Source organism: Gigantopelta aegis, chromosome 11, assembly GCF_016097555.1.
Source record: "Gigantopelta aegis isolate Gae_Host chromosome 11, Gae_host_genome, whole genome shotgun sequence".
NCBI lineage: Eukaryota > Metazoa > Mollusca > Gastropoda > Neomphalida > Peltospiridae > Gigantopelta > Gigantopelta aegis.
The window spans coordinates 20,933,929-20,953,692 of NC_054709.1; the positions used below are offsets into that span (position 1 = coordinate 20,933,929).

General features: G+C 46.7%; 1 protein-coding gene across 1 annotated transcript in view; it reads right to left on the reverse strand.

Moving 5' to 3' along the window:
* Positions 1-5,010: 5,010 nt before the first annotated feature.
* LOC121385460 (thyroglobulin-like) overlaps positions 5,011-19,764 on the reverse strand; it is a 39,141-nt gene continuing 24,387 nt past the window's right edge. The window contains exons 3-4 of the mRNA XM_041516155.1: positions 19,031-19,116; positions 5,011-5,275 (exon numbers count right to left, since the gene is read on the reverse strand). Coding sequence (XP_041372089.1) covers positions 5,082-5,275; positions 19,031-19,116 — 280 coding nt within the window. The 3' untranslated portion in view covers positions 5,011-5,081. The remainder of the gene's footprint in view (positions 5,276-19,030; positions 19,117-19,764) is intronic.

The following is a 19,764-nucleotide window of genomic DNA, read 5'->3' on the forward strand; positions in this document are numbered from 1 at the left end:
GTATGGGGTTGAGATGTGTGACATCTGCCAGGTCCGGTTCAATATCGAAAATTGAATACGGGGTTGGTGTGTGCACAGCAGCCAGGAACAGTTCTAGTGCGTAAACAGTGTATGGTGTGGATAGAACGCAGGGCCAGTTCCAGTCCTCTAACTGGGTATAGGGTTAGAGTGTGATAGCCGCCAGAGCCGGTTCAAGAGCGAAAACTGGGTACGGGGTTGTGGTGTGGATAGCAGGCAGAGCCAATTCGAGTGCTCTCACTTGGTCTGAGATTCGGGGTGTGGACGGCAGGCAGGGCCAGTTCCAGTTGTCTAACTGGGTATGGTGTTGGGGTGTGTGACAGCTGCCAGGGCCGATTTAATAGCGAAAACTGCGTACGGGGTTTATGTGTGGACAGCAGGCAGCGACAATTCTAGTGCGTAAACTGTGTATAATGTGGACAGAAGCTGGGCCAGTCCCAGTCCTTTAACTGGGTATGGGGTTGGGGTGTATGATAGCTGCCAGGGCCGGTTCAAGAGCGCAAACGGGGTACGGGGTTGGGACGTGGACAGCAGGCAGGGCCAGTTCAAGCATGCCTACTGTGTATTGCATTATGGTGTGGACAGCAGGCATCGCCAGTTCCTTTCCTGTAACTGGGTATGGAGTTGGGGTGTGTGACAGATGCCAGGGCCGGTTCAGTAGCGAAAACAGTATAGGGGTTTGGGACATGGACAGCAGGCACTACCAGTTCAAGTGCGCTCACTGGGTATGGGGTTGGGGCGTGTGACAGCTGCCAGGGCCCGTTCAAGAGTGAAAACTTGTTACTGGGTTGTCGTGTCGTAAAGAAAAAAGGTACTCTTTTTCATAGGACTAAATTTGTCGCCTCCACGTCTGTCATTGCCTGAAATAGGGGTGTGATCCCTGAACAGCAGGCAGGGCCAGTTCATGCTTACTCACTGGATACAGGGTTGGAGAGTGGATACCTTTCAGGGCCACTTCAAGGTCAAAAACTGAGTACGGGGTTGGGGTGTGAACAAGAAGCAGGATCGGGTCAAGTGCGCTCACTGGGAATAGGGTTGGGGTGTGTGGACAGCTGCCAGGGCCGGTTCAAGAGTGAAAACTTCTTGCTGGGTTGTCGTGCGAACAGTACCAGGGCCAGTTCAAGCATGCTAAGTGGGTAAAGGGTTAGTGTGTGGACAGCAGGCAGGGCCATTTCTAGTGCGTAAACGGTATATGGTGTGGACAGAAGGCAGGGCCAGTTCCAGTTTTCTAACTGGGTATGGGGTTAGGGTGTGTGACAGCTGCCAGGGCCGGTTCAAGAGCGAAAACTGGGTACGGGGTTGGGACGTGGACAGCAGGCAGGCTCAGTTGAAGCGTGCTAACTGGGTACGGGGTTGCGGTGTGGATAGCAGGCAGGGACAGTTCGAGTGCTCTCAATTGGTCAGAAATTCAGGGTGTAGACATCAGGCAGGGACAGTTCTAGTGCGTAAACGGTGTATGGTATGGACAGAAGGCAGGACCAGTTCCAGTCCTCTGACTGGGTATGGGGTTAGGGTGTGTGACAGCTGCCAGGGCCGGTTCAAGAGCGAAAACTGGGTCCGGGTTTGCGGTGTGGATAGCCAGTGAGGGCCAGTTCGAGAGCTCTCACTTGGTCTGAGATTTGGAGTGTAGACAGCAGGCAGGACCAGTTCCAGTCGTCTAACTGGGTATGTGGTTGGGGTGTGTCACAGCTACCAGGGCCGGTTCAATAGCGAAAACTGGATTCGGGGTTCGTGTGTGGACAGCAGGCAGGGACAGTTCTAGTGCGTAAACTGTGTGTGGTGTGGGCAGAAGGCAGGGCCAGTCCCAGTCCTTTAACTGGGTATGGGGTTGGTGTGTATGATGGTGCCAGGGCCGGTTCAAGGGCGAAAACTGGGTGCGGGGTTGGGACGTGGACAGCAGGCAGACCCAGTACAATCGTTCTAACTGGGTACGGGGTTCCGGTGTAGATAGCAGGCAGGGCCAGTTTGAGTGCTACCACTTGGTCTGATATTGAGGGTGTGGACAGCAGGCAGGGCTAGTTCCAGTCATTTAACTGGGTGTGGAGTTGGAGTGAATGATAGCTGCCAGGGCCGGTTCAAGAGCGAAAACTGGGTACGAGGTTGGGGTGTGGACAGGAGGCATGGCCAGTTCAAGCATGCCTACCGTGTACGGGGTTGTGGTATGGACAGCAGGCATGGCCAGTTCCCTTCCTGTACCTGGGTATGTGGTTGGGGTGTGAGACAGACGCCAGGGCCGGTTCAAGAGTGAAAACTTGTTGCTGGGTTGTCGTGTGGACAGTACCAGTGCCAGTTCAAGCCTGCTAAGTGGGTAAAGGGTTGGTGTGTGGACAGCAGGCAGGGCCATTTCTAGTACTTAAACGGTGTATGGTGTGGACAGAAGGCAGGGCCAGTTCCAGTCCTCTAACTGTGTATGGGGTTAGGGTGTATGAGAGCTGCCAGGGCCGGTTCAACAGCGAAAACTATGTCCGGGGTTGCGGTGTGAATAGCAGTGAGGGCAAGTTTGAGTGCTCTCATTTGGTCTGAGATTCGGGGTGTAGACAGCAGGCAGGGCCAGTTCCAGTTGTCTAACTGGGTATGGGGTTGGGGTGTGTGACAGCCGCCAGGGCCGGTTTAATAGTGAAAACTGCATACGGGGTTGGTGTGTGGACAGCAGGCAGGGACAGTTATAGTGCGTAAAATGTGTCTGGTGTGGAAAGAAGGCAGGGCCAGTTCCAGTCCTTTAACTGGGTATGGGGTTTGGGTGTATGATAGCTGCCAGGGCCGGCTCAAGAGCGAAAACTGGGTACGGGGTTGGGACGTGGACAGCAGGCAGGCTCAGTTGAAGCGTGCTAACTGGGTACGGGGTTGCGGTGTGGATAGCAGACAGGGCCAGTTCGAGTGCTCTCAATTGGTCTGAGATTCAAGGTGTAGACAGCAGGCAGGGCCAGTTCCAGTTTTCTAACTGGGTAAAGGGTTGGTGTGTGGACAGCAGGCAGGGCCGTTTTAATAGCAAAACTGGGTACGGTGTTGGTGTGTGGTTAGCAGGCAGTGCCAGTTCAAATGCACTCACTGGTTTCAGGGTTAGGGTGTGGACAGCAGGCAGGGCAAGTTCAAGAATGGGTACTGGGTTAGGGTGTAGACAGCTGCCACTGCCAGTTGAAGAGCGACAATTGGGTACGAGGTTGGCGTATCGACAGCATGGTTTTATCTCGTTCCAACACTGGCAAACTCAGCGTGTCCCCGATGTGGCTCTTAAATACTGGAAGCTCAACGTATGTTTTTATTTGTTTCAAATTATTTCCGTGCTTATTTCCAATTGGGTGGCATTTAGCTCAGTCGTTGGAGTGCTCGCTTTCAGGTGCTTGCATCACAGGATCGAACGACTTCAGTGGATCCATTCAGCTGACCGGGTTATTTTTTGTTCCAACCAGTGCACCACAACTGGTCAAAGGCTGTTGTATGTGCTTTCCTGTCTGTGGGAATGTGCATATAAAAGATCCCTACCTGCATAAGCCAAAATGTAGCGGGTTTCTTCTGATGACAATGAGTCAGAATTACCAAATATTTGACATCCAATAGCCGATGATTAATTAATCAATGTGCTCCAGTGATGTCGTTAACAAAACACCCTACCATACACTGTTGTTTTTTGTTTTTTTTTATGTTTTTCGTTTTGTTTTCATTGATTAGTATGATATTGGCTTTATTTTTATTACTGATCTATAAACTGTTTCGATGGTTTGACCATAACGATTGTCTGTGGCGTAACGTACTCAGTGATCTCTGTCGGTGGGTCCATTGAACTATTTCGCGTTCAAGCCAGTGCACCAAGACTGGTATATCAAAGACCTTGGGATGTGTTATCCTGTTTCTGTGCAAATAAAAGATCCCTTGCTACGAATGGAAAAATGTATCGAGTTTCCTTTCTTAGACTATATGTCAAAGTTACCAAATGTTTGACATCCAATAGCCAATGATTAATAAATCAATGTACTCTAGTGTTGTCATTAAAGAAAACAAACTTTTAACAAACTTCTTTTAGATACAAATTCGGTATGTTATGTTGATACGCGTCCTTGTGTCATAAATGCGTCATAGTGTATCATAAAGGCATCATCGTGTCTCATAATACGTCGCTTTCACTACCATAGTTTGACACCCAATAGCCGATGTATTTTTCGTGCTGGGGTGTCGTTAAACATTAATTCATTCATTCATTCATTCATTCATAATGCGTCGCTTATCTCATATCTGATGCATTGCCATTGGTCGTCAACTACCTTTCTTTGATACTCAGTAGCCGATCTGGGTTTTTTTAATGATATGGTATCATTGTCTATTCAATTTAATGTTTTGACTCACTCACTCATAGGGCGGGGCGTAACCCAGTGGTAAAGCGCTCGCTTGATGCGCGGTCGGTCTAGGATCAATCCCCGTCGGTCGGCCCATTGGTCTATTTCTCGCTTCATCCAGTGCACCACGACTGGTATATGAAAGACTATGGTATGTGCTATCATGTCTGTGGGATGGTGTGTATAAAAGTTCCCTTGCTACTAATAGAAAAAAAGGTAGCTGGTTTCCTCTGTAAGACTATTTTGAGAAATTACCAAATGTAATGTTAAACAAAACTAACTTTAATTTTAACAATGACTCACTGTCGTCTCAATTCTAGAACCAGCTTATATGGCACGTCAGATTATGACAAAGCCTCTTTTAACGAAACCAGGCATGTCTGTAAGGACGAGTGGTGGTGGTGGTGGTGGTGGTGGTGGTGGTGATGTTTGTAGGGTCAAACCCTCTATTCAAGAAAATGTTCTTTTTAAAATGTATTTTAAATCTTTGGGTGTTTTTAAAAATATTTTAATGTAACTGGGGAAGCATGATTCCTCCAAAACTAAAATTCCCTCGCCAGTCTTGTCTCCCCACATCCTGACACAATTCCCTACCCACCCCCACCCCCTCCAAATTGTATATTTCGTATGACACAACTACATTTTCGACTATTAAAGCGAAAAAAGTAATTAACTTTATTTGAAGTAATACATTGGTTCATTTACATCATCTTCTTGACGACTGGTTTGCGTTCAGGACCTGCTGCATTTTAATGTGTAACTCTTCTCAATACGAACAGCGGCGCCAACCTTGACGCCGTGGACGTCAGTGCAGAAACACGTTGATCCTCTGCACTGGACCGCCTCGTACCCGCCTTCTTTGGTGCAGCTGTAGTACAAACCTATCAGTCCTGTCTCCATGTACTCAGCGGCCACCCTGGCACACTCTGGAAAAGAAATCAAATGACAAATAGTTAAAAGTTTAAAGGCGCAGACCCTAGTTTCAGACCGTGAAAATGGACATTAAGTTATTTTGTGGGGTTTTAATCAGCAGACCTGCAACACACATTTGGAAAAGAGAAGCAAAAGTCTGTGATCTTTAATCAAGGAAATACCGTCTAAAACTAACTTGAGCTTGTCTCGATAACCATAACTTCTCAGACATGCATTTTTAGAAAGATAAAAAATGCATTTTGGGGTATTGCAAAAAGCAAGATGGTAAGAACCACTTCAGGTGTACAAACATTAATATTCTAAATCATAAAATGTAAGTACCTTTAATTCAAATTTAAAAAACCGGCTTTAATAGTGAAAATATGCCGTAGTGTTTAAACACTAGGGTATGTCTCTTTAAAGTTAAAATTAGTTGGTGGTTTTAACGACACCACTAGAGCACATTGATTAATTAATCATCGGCTATTGGATGTCAAACATTTGGTAAATCTGACACGTAGTCATCAAAAGAAACCCGCTATATTTTGTCCTAATGCAGCAAGGGATTTGACCATTTGTTGTGCACTGATTGGAACCTGAAAAAAACAATTCAGTTGAATGGATCCACTGAGGTGGTTCGATCCTGCGACACAAGCACTTGAAGTGGGCGCTCAACTGACTGAGCTAAATCCCGCCCCAACTGACAAATTAATATCGGGGGATGTAAACATTAACTGGTTACTGTCTTAAAGGTCCTATGTCAAAGTGAAAATTACAATATTTTGTTTATTTTCGCATTTATTTGTAATAAATAACTGCAAATTAAGCGATCCCAAGCATAATCGTTCCATAATTAACTAAAGAATAGTAATGTTTTAAAACTCTTGTACAGGACGATTCAATTCAACTGAATTTAATGTCAAACAATCTGGTGTCAGCAAACATAGATTTAAAAATTATATTACGTCAACAACAAAAACAACAATTAATAATAGTAATGATATGAATGTACAGGCCATACAAGAGGGGTTTCCCGAATACTTTGTGGCTAAATATAGAATGTTCACCATCTTTGGGTTTTTTGTCAGCTGCCTGCGTATACATAAAACAGTGACGTCACTAGTTAATGCGTGTGACACACTCTCAAGATTCCTCCCTAATATACATATTTTTCTACTAGTAAATGGAATTATTTGGTTGTGATTTTTGTATAGGCATCTATCTAGCTAAAGGTATACTCTTTATGTTTCAAAGCAAAACTTAATAAATATATTTGGCGGGAACCGCCATTATTGGAACTTTGACATAACGACTTTAACATATTGGTTTTATCGTGTGACGGTTAGAATAACGAGTGTTTTAAAATACCTCGAAGTGGTAGTGTTACGCTATGGGCAGTGCAATACATGGTTGGTTGGTCTTTTGTTGCTTTGGGTTGGTTTTTATTTTCATATTATTTATCTGTTTTCATTGTTTAATTTTCTGTTTTTCACTTTTTTTTAAAAATGCATTTTTAAAATTATGTTCATTATTTGGGCCCATCCCCACTATAATTTCCCTGCGCAACAACTGTAAACTAAATAAAAGTATATTATTTTGTTGGAAATAAACAAATACAGTGACGTGCCACTAGTAATCAGACATGCAGTTCCTTTAACTCCCTAAATATGACATGAGCTATGAACCGCAAGCCTATGGCATGAGCTATGAACCCAAGCCTCTGCGTTATGCCTAGGTCACATATGATGCTGCCGCCGCACGGTTCTGCGGTCTGCGGTTTGTAGATGGGATTTTTACAAATCGTACGGCTTTGCGGGCTGCGGAAGCAGTGTTCACAAATGTTACGGGGGAATGGGAACTCTATTTACGTGCCCCTATCCACAAGGGTTCAGGCACGCCCACCCCGGATTTAGCCTCTGACTTCGCCAGTGACCAATTCCGGGGTCCGCACGGCAATCGTAAAAGTCATGAAATCAAAATGCGTGAGGAGACCGCAAGGCGCTAGTTAACAAACCGCGAGGCGCCTTCGCAAGGCGCCGTAAAGTCGTGCACGGCCGCCGTACGATATTTAGAACATCGTACGACCATCTCACGGAGGCCGCAAGACCACCGTGAGGTGACAGTAAGGAGGCCTCACGGTTGTTGCGGCTGCCGTACGATTTTCTAGGCACACCAGACAGGGTAAAAACCGTAAGGTGACCTTGAGGTGACCTTGAGATACTATATGCGGCGGGGTTGCGGCCTACGGCCTTGCGATTTCCGAAAAAAAGTTTAATGTCAAATTTAAAAAATCGTAAACCCCTGCGACAAGCAAAAAACCTTGAGATCGCCTCACGGCTACCGTATTCTACCGTGCGGCCACCGCACAGTTATGCAATTGTGGGGACTTACGGCCGACGCCAACACGTCGCAGGCCATTTGTGACCAAGGCATTAGTACAGTGCAACCTATACGTTATTGGTTAATAATACCCGAAGATAATTAAAATTAAAACATCAACTTTTAGTGTCATTATTTTTAAGAATGTTTTAAATTTAATTATAATGTTTTTCTTTCGCTCGTTAGATACGTTTTAAAACAACTCGATACATGGTATATAACGGACACTCATGATGTATTCTCTACATCTATATCTCACAACGGTGATAGATGTTATTATTCCATTTTATCCTGTTCAGGCCGAATTAACTTGCTATTCTCTATTTATCCTGCAACCACTGTTTCTATTGACCGATTAAAGCAAAGTCGTATACTAGCAGATTATGTGACATGACACGCATAGCTACATTACAAAATCGCTCATTTGACCTCTAGGTCATCGTACAATGTAGCTGAAATAACAGAAATATGTTAAATGGTCTGCAGGAATATACACAATAACTAGTTAATGATGTTGGATACCTGCTTTATCCCGCGAAGGTAAGAATGGGAAATTCCAGGAGGCTCTATTAAGTGGAAAAGCTATTATTTCTGTTATTTCAGCCACATCGTACGATGATCTACCATAGGCACTTGATGACATGATAATTTAAAGTTACATTCTCTGGTTACCATATTATAACATCATGTACAAATGTGAAATACAAGCTCAAGTGCACTTTTAAAAAAGTCGTGTGTGTTCGCTATGAACGGATATCGTCAAACGTATACGCTTGATTCGTCGCCTGTGCCGCCATAGCTCGGCAAAGCACAAACGACAGCCTGTTGTCAGTTTCAGTTAACACGTGCGTTTGCCGATTTCAAATTGTAGGTTTCGTCTCAAAAATTTAAAAGAGAAATCTTGCGCTGTACGAAGAACGTTCGGTTGAGGATACGGTATTAGAGTCTTTAGTTAAAACCGGTTTGATCTTGACAACGTATTATCGACAGTCGTACCTTCCTATTTCAGAATTGTTATTTTATGAAGTGTTAGTAGAACTTTCAAAGTTTAGTTTGTATATAGTAACACATTAATCATGTATATATTTTTAAAATAAAATATACTAAAGTAGACATGAATGTTTCCACTTCTTAATTTTACGTGTTAAAATCGACAAATTCAAATAAATATTATTTTGTTTGGAAAGGGTAAAGTTGAGGGGGGGGGGGGTTGTTTAACGACATCAAAGATAAAGCATATTGATTTAATAATCATCCGACCCCATACAACCGTAAATAAAATGTGTTGAGTGCGTCGTTAAATAAAACATATCCTATCCTTCCTTCCATCTGCTGTTGGATGTCTAACATTTGGTAATTTTGACATATAATCTTAGAGAGGAATCGGGTGCATGTGCAGGGCGAGGGTATTGGAGGTCGAAACCCTTACTTGCCCAAGCTTAAACGAAAACTGAAATGTATTTTTTGGGGGAGCATGGCCCCATATAAACTTCGCTTAACACAGTCTATAACCCCAACCCCGCTGAAATCCCTGCACACGCGCCTTGGAAACCCGCTACATTTTTTTTTAGCAAGGCATTGTTTATATGTACCATCCCACAGACAGGATATCACATACCATGATTTTTTTGTATACCCGCCGATGGGGATCGATCCTAGACTGACCGCGCATTTCCAAAAAACACCTTTTTAGGTCTAAGTAATGAATAAAAATAACATATAGTCTTGAAAAATGTTACGTAAATCGAACACAGTACCCTCTTCCTCTACCCCTAGAGCGTTACGTAATTAGTAACACCCCCTTACATGTAACGCGTACGCTAACAGATGGCCACTGTCAAAATTTCAAGGCAAATCCCCCACTGACCGACCCCTGGAAAGGCGTTGTACCATACCTCTGTGGATATAAATATGTTTTGGAGATATGAGACGACCCCTCAATCAAGACAGTTAAATTTGTTCAAAAATTGCGAAATCTCACGTGATCTCTTGTTGGGGAATTCTATACTTGTGATAAGCCAATGAAAAGCGAGATCAGTACCAAACCGTCAAAAGTGTTCCACTTTCAAAATCATAGCTTTGTTTTTGACCTGGATAAGCCAGCGTAGTGAAACCAATGCGGAGTGCGGCGTCATATATGCACCAAACGTAATTGGATTTTCTGTTCTATATGCTTAAATAATAAAAATATTCCAGGGAATGTAGTTTTAATTATTCTCAATATACCACAATATAACCCTCCCCCCCCCCCCCAAACAAAAAAACAACAAAAAAAAACAAACAAAAAAAACATCAACAACAAAAAAACAAAAAAACAACAACAAACAAACAAACAAAAAACCCTAAGGCACGCACTAGCCTACATACAAAAAAAAGGAGAAATGTTTTATTTAACGACGCACTCAACACATTGTATTTACGGTTATATGGCGTCAGACATATGGTTAAGGACCACAAAGATATTGAGAGAGGAAACCCGCTGTCGCCACTTCATGAGCTACTCTTTTTCGATTAGCAGCAAGGGATCTTTTATATGCACCATCCCACAGACAGGGTAGTACACACCAAAGCCTTTGATATACCAGTCGTGGTGCACTGGCTGGAATGAGAAATAGCCCAATGAGCCCACCGACGGGGATCGATCCCACACCGACCGCGCATCGAGCGAACGCTGTATCCTTGCAATATGGGTTTTGGCGCGGATAAGCAACAATTTAGCGTAGTGTAAAAATAACGATGTTTTTCTTGTTATTATTTAGAGAGACATAACCTAATGTATATATATAATTAAAACATAAACATTAAATTCAATATATAGTGAGATTTTTAGTTTTAGTTTAAGTTACATATGCATACTGTAACCTTCTTGATGCGGTATGTATTTTGACGCGGAACATCCAGATAACGTGAATGACCAATATTCAAGAAAAACAACTCCAAACAATTGGAAATGATGTGTGGTGGTACATGTAGTACACATGGAACGGGGCCCAGATAAACTAGAAGGTAGTACACAGGGAACTGGGCCCAGATAAACTAGAAGGTAGTACACCTGGAACGGGGCCCAGGTAAACTAGAATGTAGTACACAGGGAACTGGGCCCAGGTAAACTAGAAGGTAGTACACAGGGAACTGGGCCAAGATAAACTAGAAGGTAGTACACCTGGAACGGGGCCCAGGTAAACTACAAGGTAGTACACAGGGAACTGGGCCCAGGTAAATTAGAAGGTAGTACACAGGGAATGGGGGCCAGATAAACTAGAATGTAGTACACCTGGAACGGGGCCCAGATAAACTAGAAGGTAGTACACCTGGAACGGGGCCCAGGTAAACTAGAAGGTAGTACACAGGGAACTGGGCCCACGTAAACTAGAAGGTAGTACACCTGGAACGGGGCCCAGGTAAACTAGAATGTAGTACACCTGGAACGGGGCCCAGATAAACTAGAATGTAGTACACCTGGAACTGGGCCCAGGTAAACTAGAATGTAGTACACCTGGAACGGGGCCCAGGTAAACTAGAAGGTAATACACAGGGAACGGGGCCCAGGTAAACTAGAAGGTAGTACACCTGGAACGGGGCCCAGGTAAACTAGAAGGTAGTACACAGGGAATGGGGCCCAGGTAAACTAGAAGGTAGAACACCTGGGACGGGGCCCAGGTAAACTAGAATGTAGTACACCTGGAACGGGGCCCAGGTAAACTAGAATGTAGTACACAGGGAACTGGGCCCAGGTAAACTAGAATGTAGTACACCTGGAACAGGGCCCAGGTAAACTAGAAGGTAGTACACCTGGAACGGGGCCCAGGTAAACTAGAATGTAGTACACCTGGAACAGGGCCCAGGTAAACTAGAAGGTAGTACACAGGGAATGGGGCCCAGGTAAACTACAAGGTAGTACACAGGGAATGGGGGCCATGTAAACTAGAATGTAGTACACCTGGAACGGGGCCCAGGTAAACTAGAATGTAGTACACCTGGAACGGGGCCCAGGTAAACTAGAAGGTAGTATACAGGGAATGGGGCCCTGGTAAACTAGAAGTACGGGGCCCAGGTAAACTAGAATGTAGTACACAGGGAACTGGGCCCAGGTAAACTAGAATGTAGTACACAGGGAACTGGGCCCAGGTAAACTAGAAGGTAGTACACCTGGAACGGGGCCCAGGTAAACTAGAATGTAGTACACCTGGAACGGGGCCCAGATAAACTAGAAGGTAGTACACAGGGAATGGGGCCCAGGTAAACTACAACATAGTACACAGGGAATGGGGGCCAGGTAAACTAGAATGTAGTACACCTGGAACGGGGCCCAGGTAAACTAGAATGTAGTACACCTGGAACGGGGCCCAGGTAAACTAGAAGGTAGTACACAGGGAATGGGGCCCAGGTAAACTAGAAGGTAGTACACCTGGAACGGGGCCCAGGTAAACTAGAATGTAGTACACCTGGAACGGGGCCCAAGTAAACTAGAAGGTAGTACACAGGGAATGGGGCCCAGGTAAACTAGAAGGTAGTACACCTGGAACGGGGCCCAGGTAAACTAGAATGTAGTACACAGGGAACTGGGCCCAGGTAAACTACAAGGTAGTACACAGGGAACGGGGCCCAGGTAAACTAGAATGTAGTACACCTGGAACGGGGCCGAGGTAAACTAGAAGGTAGTACACAGGGAATGTGGCCCAGGTAAACTAGAAGGTAGAACACCTGGGACGGGGCCCAGGTAAACTAGAATGTAGTACACCTGGAACGGGGCCCAGGTAAACTAGAATGTAGTACACAGGGAACTAGGCCCAGGTAAACTAGAAGGTAGAACACCTGGGACGGGGCCCAGGTAAACTAGAATGTAGTACACCTGGAACGGGGCCCAGGTCAACTAGAAGGTAGTACACAGGGAATGGGGCCCAGGTAAACTACAAGGTAGTACACAGGGAATGGGGGCCAGGTAAACTAGAATGTAGTACACCTGGAACGGGGCCCAGGTAAACTAGAATGTAGTACACCTGGAACGGGGCCCAGGTAAACTAGAAGGTAGTATACAGGGAATGGGGCCCTGGTAAACTAGAAGTATGGGGCCCAGGTAAACTAGAATGTAGTACACAGGGAACTGGGCCCAGGTAAACTAGAATGTAGTACACAGGGAATGGGGCGCAGGTAAACTAGAATGTAGTACACCTGGAACGGGGCCCAGATAAACTAGAAGGTAGTACACAGGGAATGGGGTCCAGGTAAACTACAAGGTAGTACACAGGGAATGGGGGCCAGGTAAACTAGAATGTAGTACACCTGGAACGGGGCCCAGGTAAACTAGAATGGAGTACACTTGGAACGGGGCCCAGGTAAACTAGAAGGTAGTACACGGGGAATGGGGCGCAGGTAAACTAGAATGTAGTACACCTGGAACGGGGCCCAGGTAAACTAGAATGTAGTACACCTGGAACGGGGCCCAGGTAAACTAGAAGGTACTACACAGGGAACGGGACCCAGGTAAACTAGAAGGTAGTACACCTGGAACGGGGCCCAGGTAAACTAGAAGGTACTACACAGAGAACGGGGCCCAGGTAAACTAGAAGGTAGTACACCTGGAACGGGGCCCCGGTAAACTAGAAGGTAGTACACCTGGAACTGGGCCCAGGTAAACTAGAAGGTAGTACACAGGGAACGGGGCCCAGGTAAACTAGAAGGTAGTACACAGGGAACGGGGCCCAGGTAAACTAGAAGGTAGTACACCTGGAACGGGCCCAGGTAAATTAGAAGGTAGTACACAGGGAACGGGGACAAGGTAAACTAGAAGGTAGTTCACCTGGAACGGGGCTACTACACAGGGAACGGGGCCCAGGTAAACTAGAAGGTAGTACACAGGGAACGGGGCCCAGGTAAACTAGAAGGTAGTACACAGGGAACGGGGCTACTACACAGGGAACGGGGCCCAGGTAAACTAGAAGGTAGTACACCTGGAACGGGCCCAGGTAAACTAGAAGGTAGTACACCTGGAACGGGGCTACTACACAGGGAACGGGGCCCAGGTAAACTGGAAGGTACTACACAGGGAACGGGGCTACTACACAGGGAACGGGGCCCAGGTAAACTAGAAGGTAGTACACCTGGAACGGGCCCATGTAAACTAGAAGGTAGTACACCTGGAACGGGCCCAGGTAAACTAGAAGGTAGTACACCTGGAACGGGCCCAGGTAAACTAGAAGGTAGTACACAGGGAACGGGGCCCAGGTAAACTAGAAGGTAGTACACCTGGAACGGGGCTACTACACAGGGAACGGGGCGCAGGTAAACTAGAAGGTAGTACAACTGGAACGGGGCCCAGGTAAACTAGAAGGTAGTACACCTGGAACGGGGCCCAGGTAAACTAGAAGGTAGTACACCTGGAACTGGGCCCAGGTAAACTAGAATGTAGTACACCTGGAACGGAGCCCAGATAAACTAGAAGGTACTACACCTGGAACGGGGCCCAGGTAAACTAGAAGGTACTACACCTGGAACGGGGCCTAGGTAAACTAGCATGTAGTACACCTGGAACTTGGCCCAGGTAAACTAGAAGGTAGTACACCTGGAAGGGGCGAGGTAAACTAGAAGGTAGTACACAGGGAACGGGGCCCATGTAAACTAGAAGGTAGTACACCTGGAACGGGGCTACTACACCTGGAACGGGGCCCAGGTAAACTAGAAGGTACTACACAGGGAACGGGGCCTAGGTAAACTAGAAGGTAGTACACCTGGAACGGGGCCCAGGTAAACTAGAAGGTAGTACACCTGGAACTGGGCCCAGGTAGACTAGAATGTAGTACACCTGGAACGGGGCCCAGGTAAACTAGAAGGTAGTACACCTGGAACGGGGCCCAGGTAAACTAGAAGGTGTTACACCTGGAACTGGGCCCAGGTAGACTAGAATGTAGTACACCTGGAACGGGGCCCAGGTAAACTAGAAGGTAGTACACCTGGAACGGGGCCCAGGTAAACTAGAAGGTGTTACACCTGGAACGGGGCCCAGGTAAACTAGAAGGTAGTACACCTGGAACTCGGCCCAAGTAAACTAGAAGGTAGTACACCTGGAACTTCGCCCAGGTAAACTAGAATGTAGTACATCTGGAACGGGGCCCAGGTGAACTAGAAGGTAGTGCACCTGGAACGGGGCCCAGGTAAACTAGAAGGTAGTACACCTGGAACTGGGCCCAGGTAAACTAGAATGTAGTACACCTGGAACGGGGCCCAGGTAAACTAGAAGGTAGTACACCTGGAACGGGGCCCAGGTAAACTAGAAGGTAGTACACCTGGAACTGGGCCCAGGTAAACTAAAATATAGTACACAGGGAACTGGGCCCAGGTAAACTAGAAGGTAATACACAGGGAACGGGGCCCAGGTAAACTATAAGGTAGTACACCTGGAACGGGGCCCAGGTAAACTAGAAGGTAGTACACAGGGAATGGGGCCCAGGTAAACTAGAAGGTAGAACACCTGGGACGGGGCCCAGGTAAACTAGAATGTAGTACACCTGGAACGGGGCCCAGGTAAACTAGAATGTAGTACACAGGGAACTGGGCACAGGTAAACTAGAATGTAGTACACCTGGAACAGGGCCCAGGTAAACTAGAAGGTAGTACACCTGGAACGGGGCCCAGGTAAACTAGAATGTAGTACACCTGGAACAGGGCCCAGGTAAACTAGAAGGTAGTACACAGGGAATGGGGCCCAGGTAAACTACAAGGTAGTACACAGGGAATGGGGGCCATGTAAACTAGAATGTAGTACACCTGGAACGGGGCCCAGGTAAACTAGAATGTAGTACACCTGGAACGGGGCCCAGGTAAACTAGAAGGTAGTATACAGGGAATGGGGCCCTGGTAAACTAGAAGTACGGGGCCCAGGTAAACTAGAATGTAGTACACAGGGAACTGGGCCCAGGTAAACTAGAATGTAGTACACAGGGAACTGGGCCCAGGTAAACTAGAAGGTAGTACACCTGGAACGGGGCCCAGGTAAACTAGAATGTAGTACACCTGGAACGGGGCCCAGATAAACTAGAAGGTAGTACACAGGGAATGGGGCCCAGGTAAACTACAACATAGTACACAGGGAATGGGGGCCAGGTAAACTAGAATGTAGTACACCTGGAACGGGGCCCAGGTAAACTAGAATGTAGTACACCTGGAACGGGGCCCAGGTAAACTAGAAGGTAGTACACAGGGAATGGGGCCCAGGTAAACTAGAAGGTAGTACACCTGGAACGGGGCCCAGGTAAACTAGAATGTAGTACACCTGGAACGGGGCCCAAGTAAACTAGAAGGTAGTACACAGGGAATGGGGCCCAGGTAAACTAGAAGGTAGTACACCTGGAACGGGGCCCAGGTAAACTAGAATGTAGTACACAGGGAACTGGGCCCAGGTAAACTACAAGGTAGTACACAGGGAACGGGGCCCAGGTAAACTAGAATGTAGTACACCTGGAACGGGGCCGAGGTAAACTAGAAGGTAGTACACAGGGAATGGGGCCCAGGTAAACTAGAAGGTAGAACACCTGGGACGGGGCCCAGGTAAACTAGAATGTAGTACACCTGGAACGGGGCCCAGGTAAACTAGAATGTAGTACACAGGGAACTAGGCCCAGGTAAACTAGAAGGTAGTACACCTGGAACGGGGCCCAGGTAAACTAGAATGTAGTACACCTGGAACGGGGCCCAGGTCAACTAGAAGGTAGTACACAGGGAATGGGGCCCAGGTAAACTACAAGGTAGTACACAGGGAATGGGGGCCAGGTAAACTAGAATGTAGTACACCTGGAACGGGGCCCAGGTAAACTAGAATGTAGTACACCTGGAACGGGGCCCAGGTAAACTAGAAGGTAGTATACAGGGAATGGGGCCCTGGTAAACTAGAAGTATGGGGCCCAGGTAAACTAGAATGTAGTACACAGGGAACTGGGCCCAGGTAAACTAGAATGTAGTACACATGGAACTGGGCCCAGGTAAACTAGAAGGTAGTACACCTGAAACGGGGCCCAGGTAAACTAGAATGTAGTACACCTGGAACGGGGCCCAGATAAACTAGAAGGTAGTACACAGGGAATGGGGCCCAGGTAAACTACAAGGTAGTACACAGGGAATGGGGGCCAGGTAAACTAGAATGTAGTACACCTGGAACGGGGCCCAGGTAAACTAGAATGGAGTACACTTGGAACGGGGCCCAGGTAAACTAGAAGGTAGTACACAGGGAATGGGGCGCAGGTAAACTAGAAAGTAGTACACCTGGAACGGGGCCCAGGTAAACTAGAATGTAGTACACCTGGAACGGGGCCCAGGTAAACTAGAAGGTACTACACAGGGAACGGGACCCAGGTAAACTAGAAGGTAGTACACCTGGAACGGGGCCCAGGTAAACTAGAAGGTACTACACAGAGAACGGGGCCCAGGTAAACTAGAAGGTAGTACACCTGGAACGGGGCCCCGGTAAACTAGAAGGTAGTACATCTGGAACTGGGCCCAGGTAAACTAGAAGGTAGTACACAGGGAACGGGGCCCAGGTAAACTAGAAGGTAGTACACAGGGAACGGGGCCCAGGTAAACTAGAAGGTAGTACACCTGGAACGGGCCCAGGTAAATTAGAAGGTAGTACACAGGGAACGGGGCCCAGGTAAACTAGAAGGTAGTTCACCTGGAACGGGGCTACTACACAGGGAACGGGGCCCAGGTAAACTAGAAGGTAGTACACAGGGAACGGGGCCCAGGTAAACTAGAAGGTAGTACACAGGGAACGGGGCTACTACACAGGGAACGGGGCCCAGGTAAACTAGAAGGTAGTACACCTGGAACGGGCCCAGGTAAATTAGAAGGTAGTACACAGGGAACGGGGCCCAGGTAAACTAGAAGGTAGTTCACCTGGAACGGGGCTACTACACAGGGAACGGGGCCCAGGTAAACTAGAAGGTAGTACACAGGGAACGGGGCCCAGGTAAACTAGAAGGTAGTACACAGGGAACGGGGCTACTACACAGGGAACGGGGCCCAGGTAAACTAGAAGGTAGTACACCTGGAACGGGCCCAGGTAAACTAGAAGGTAGTACACCTGGAACGGGGCTACTACACAGGGAACGGGGCCCAGGTAAACTGGAAGGTACTACACAGGGAACGGGGCTACTACACAGGGAACGGGGCCCAGGTAAACTAGAAGGTAGTACACCTGGAACGGGCCCATGTAAACTAGAAGGTAGTACACCTGGAACGGGCCCAGGTAAACTAGAAGGTAGTACACAGGGAACGGGGCCCAGGTAAACTAGAAGGTAGTACACCTGGAACGGGCCCAGGTAAACTAGAAGGTAGTACACAGGGAACGGGGCCCAGGTAAACTAGAAGGTAGTACACCTGGAACGGGGCTACTACACAGGGAACGGGGCGCAGGTAAACTAGAAGGTAGTACACCTGGAACGGGGCCCAGGTAAACTAGAAGGTAGTACACCTGGAACGGGGCCCAGGTAAACTAGAAGGTAGTACACCTGGAACTGGGCCCAGGTAAACTAGAATGTAGTACACCTGGAATGGAGCCCAGATAAACTAGAAGGTACTACACCTGGAACGGGGCCCAGGTAAACTAGAAGGTACTACACCTGGAACGGGGCCCAGGTAAACTAGCATGTAGTACACCTGGAACTTGGCCCAGGTAAACTAGAAGGTAGTACACCTGGAAGGGGCGAGGTAAACTAGAAGGTAGTACACAGGGAACGGGGCCCATGTAAACTAGAAGGTAGTACACCTGGAACGGGGCTACTACACCTGGAACGGTGCCCAGGTAAACTAGAAGGTACTACACAGGGAACGGGGCCTAGGTAAACTAGAAGGTAGTACACCTGGAACGGGGCCCAGGTAAACTAGAAGGTAGTACACCTGGAACTGGGCCCAGGTAGACTAGAATGTAGTACACCTGGAACGGGGCCCAGGTAAACTAGAAGGTAGTACACCTGGAACGGGGCCCAGGTAAACTAGAAGGTGTTACACCTGGAACGGGGCCCAGGTAAACTAGAAGGTAGTACACCTGGAACTCGGCCCAGGTAAACTAGAAGGTAGTACACCTGGAACTTCGCCCAGGTAAACTAGAATGTAGTACATCTGGAACGGGGCCCAGGTGAACTAGAAGGTAGTACACCTGGAACGGGGCCCAGGTAAACTAGAAGGTAGTACACCTGGAACTGGGCCCAGGTAAACTAGAATGTAGTACACCTGGAACGGGGCCCAGGTAAACTAGAAGGTAGTACACCTGGAACTTGACCCAGGTAAACTAGAAGGTAGTACACCTGGAACTGGGCCCAGGTAAACTAGAATGTAGTACACCTGGAAGGGGCCCAGGTAAACTAGGGGCGCACATTTAACCTAACTTGTTTCGTACTTACTGCAGTCCATGGCATTAACATTTAGTTCAGTGATACGATGGTGATAATCAGGGATTTCATCGCCGTTAGGCTTGACGCACCAGCAACTGCAATAAAAGTGTTCATTATAAGAAAATCTACTGTAATAAAATCATATATACATGTTTGCTTGAAAATATATTTTATTGCATAAACAACAAATTAAAAGGATTGGGCATAAGTTTGCCAACTTACTAGGCCCTCTCCTATATACATACAATATAATGTCGGCAATTACTTAATTATAATATAATATTAATGTATACAAAATGTGTATAACAAACAAATTGGAGAAAAAAAGGTATTATGTAGAACAGCATTGTGAAAGAAACTAGAAAAGAAACATGTGTAGTCAAACCGTTATACTGTTTCAATCAAAACGTTGTTTGTTTCATACACTTCTAATGGCGCAGACTCTAGTATTAATTGGTAAAAATGGACACTAAGTTTAGTTAATCTACAAACCCGAAACACACTTGGATAAAGTTACAACATAATGAAACAAGAGTCTGTGACGTTAAAACCGGAAAATATCCTTAAAAACTAGATTAGAACTCGAATCAATAACCGCTACTTGTCAGTCAGTAACAACCAAGCAATTGAAATAAATCACAATGAATCATCTATGTGTGTCAAATAATTATTTATTGCATGAAACTCCAATATTGTCATTTTAGCCTTTTGGTGGCCAACCATAAATCATAAATGTGCTCTGC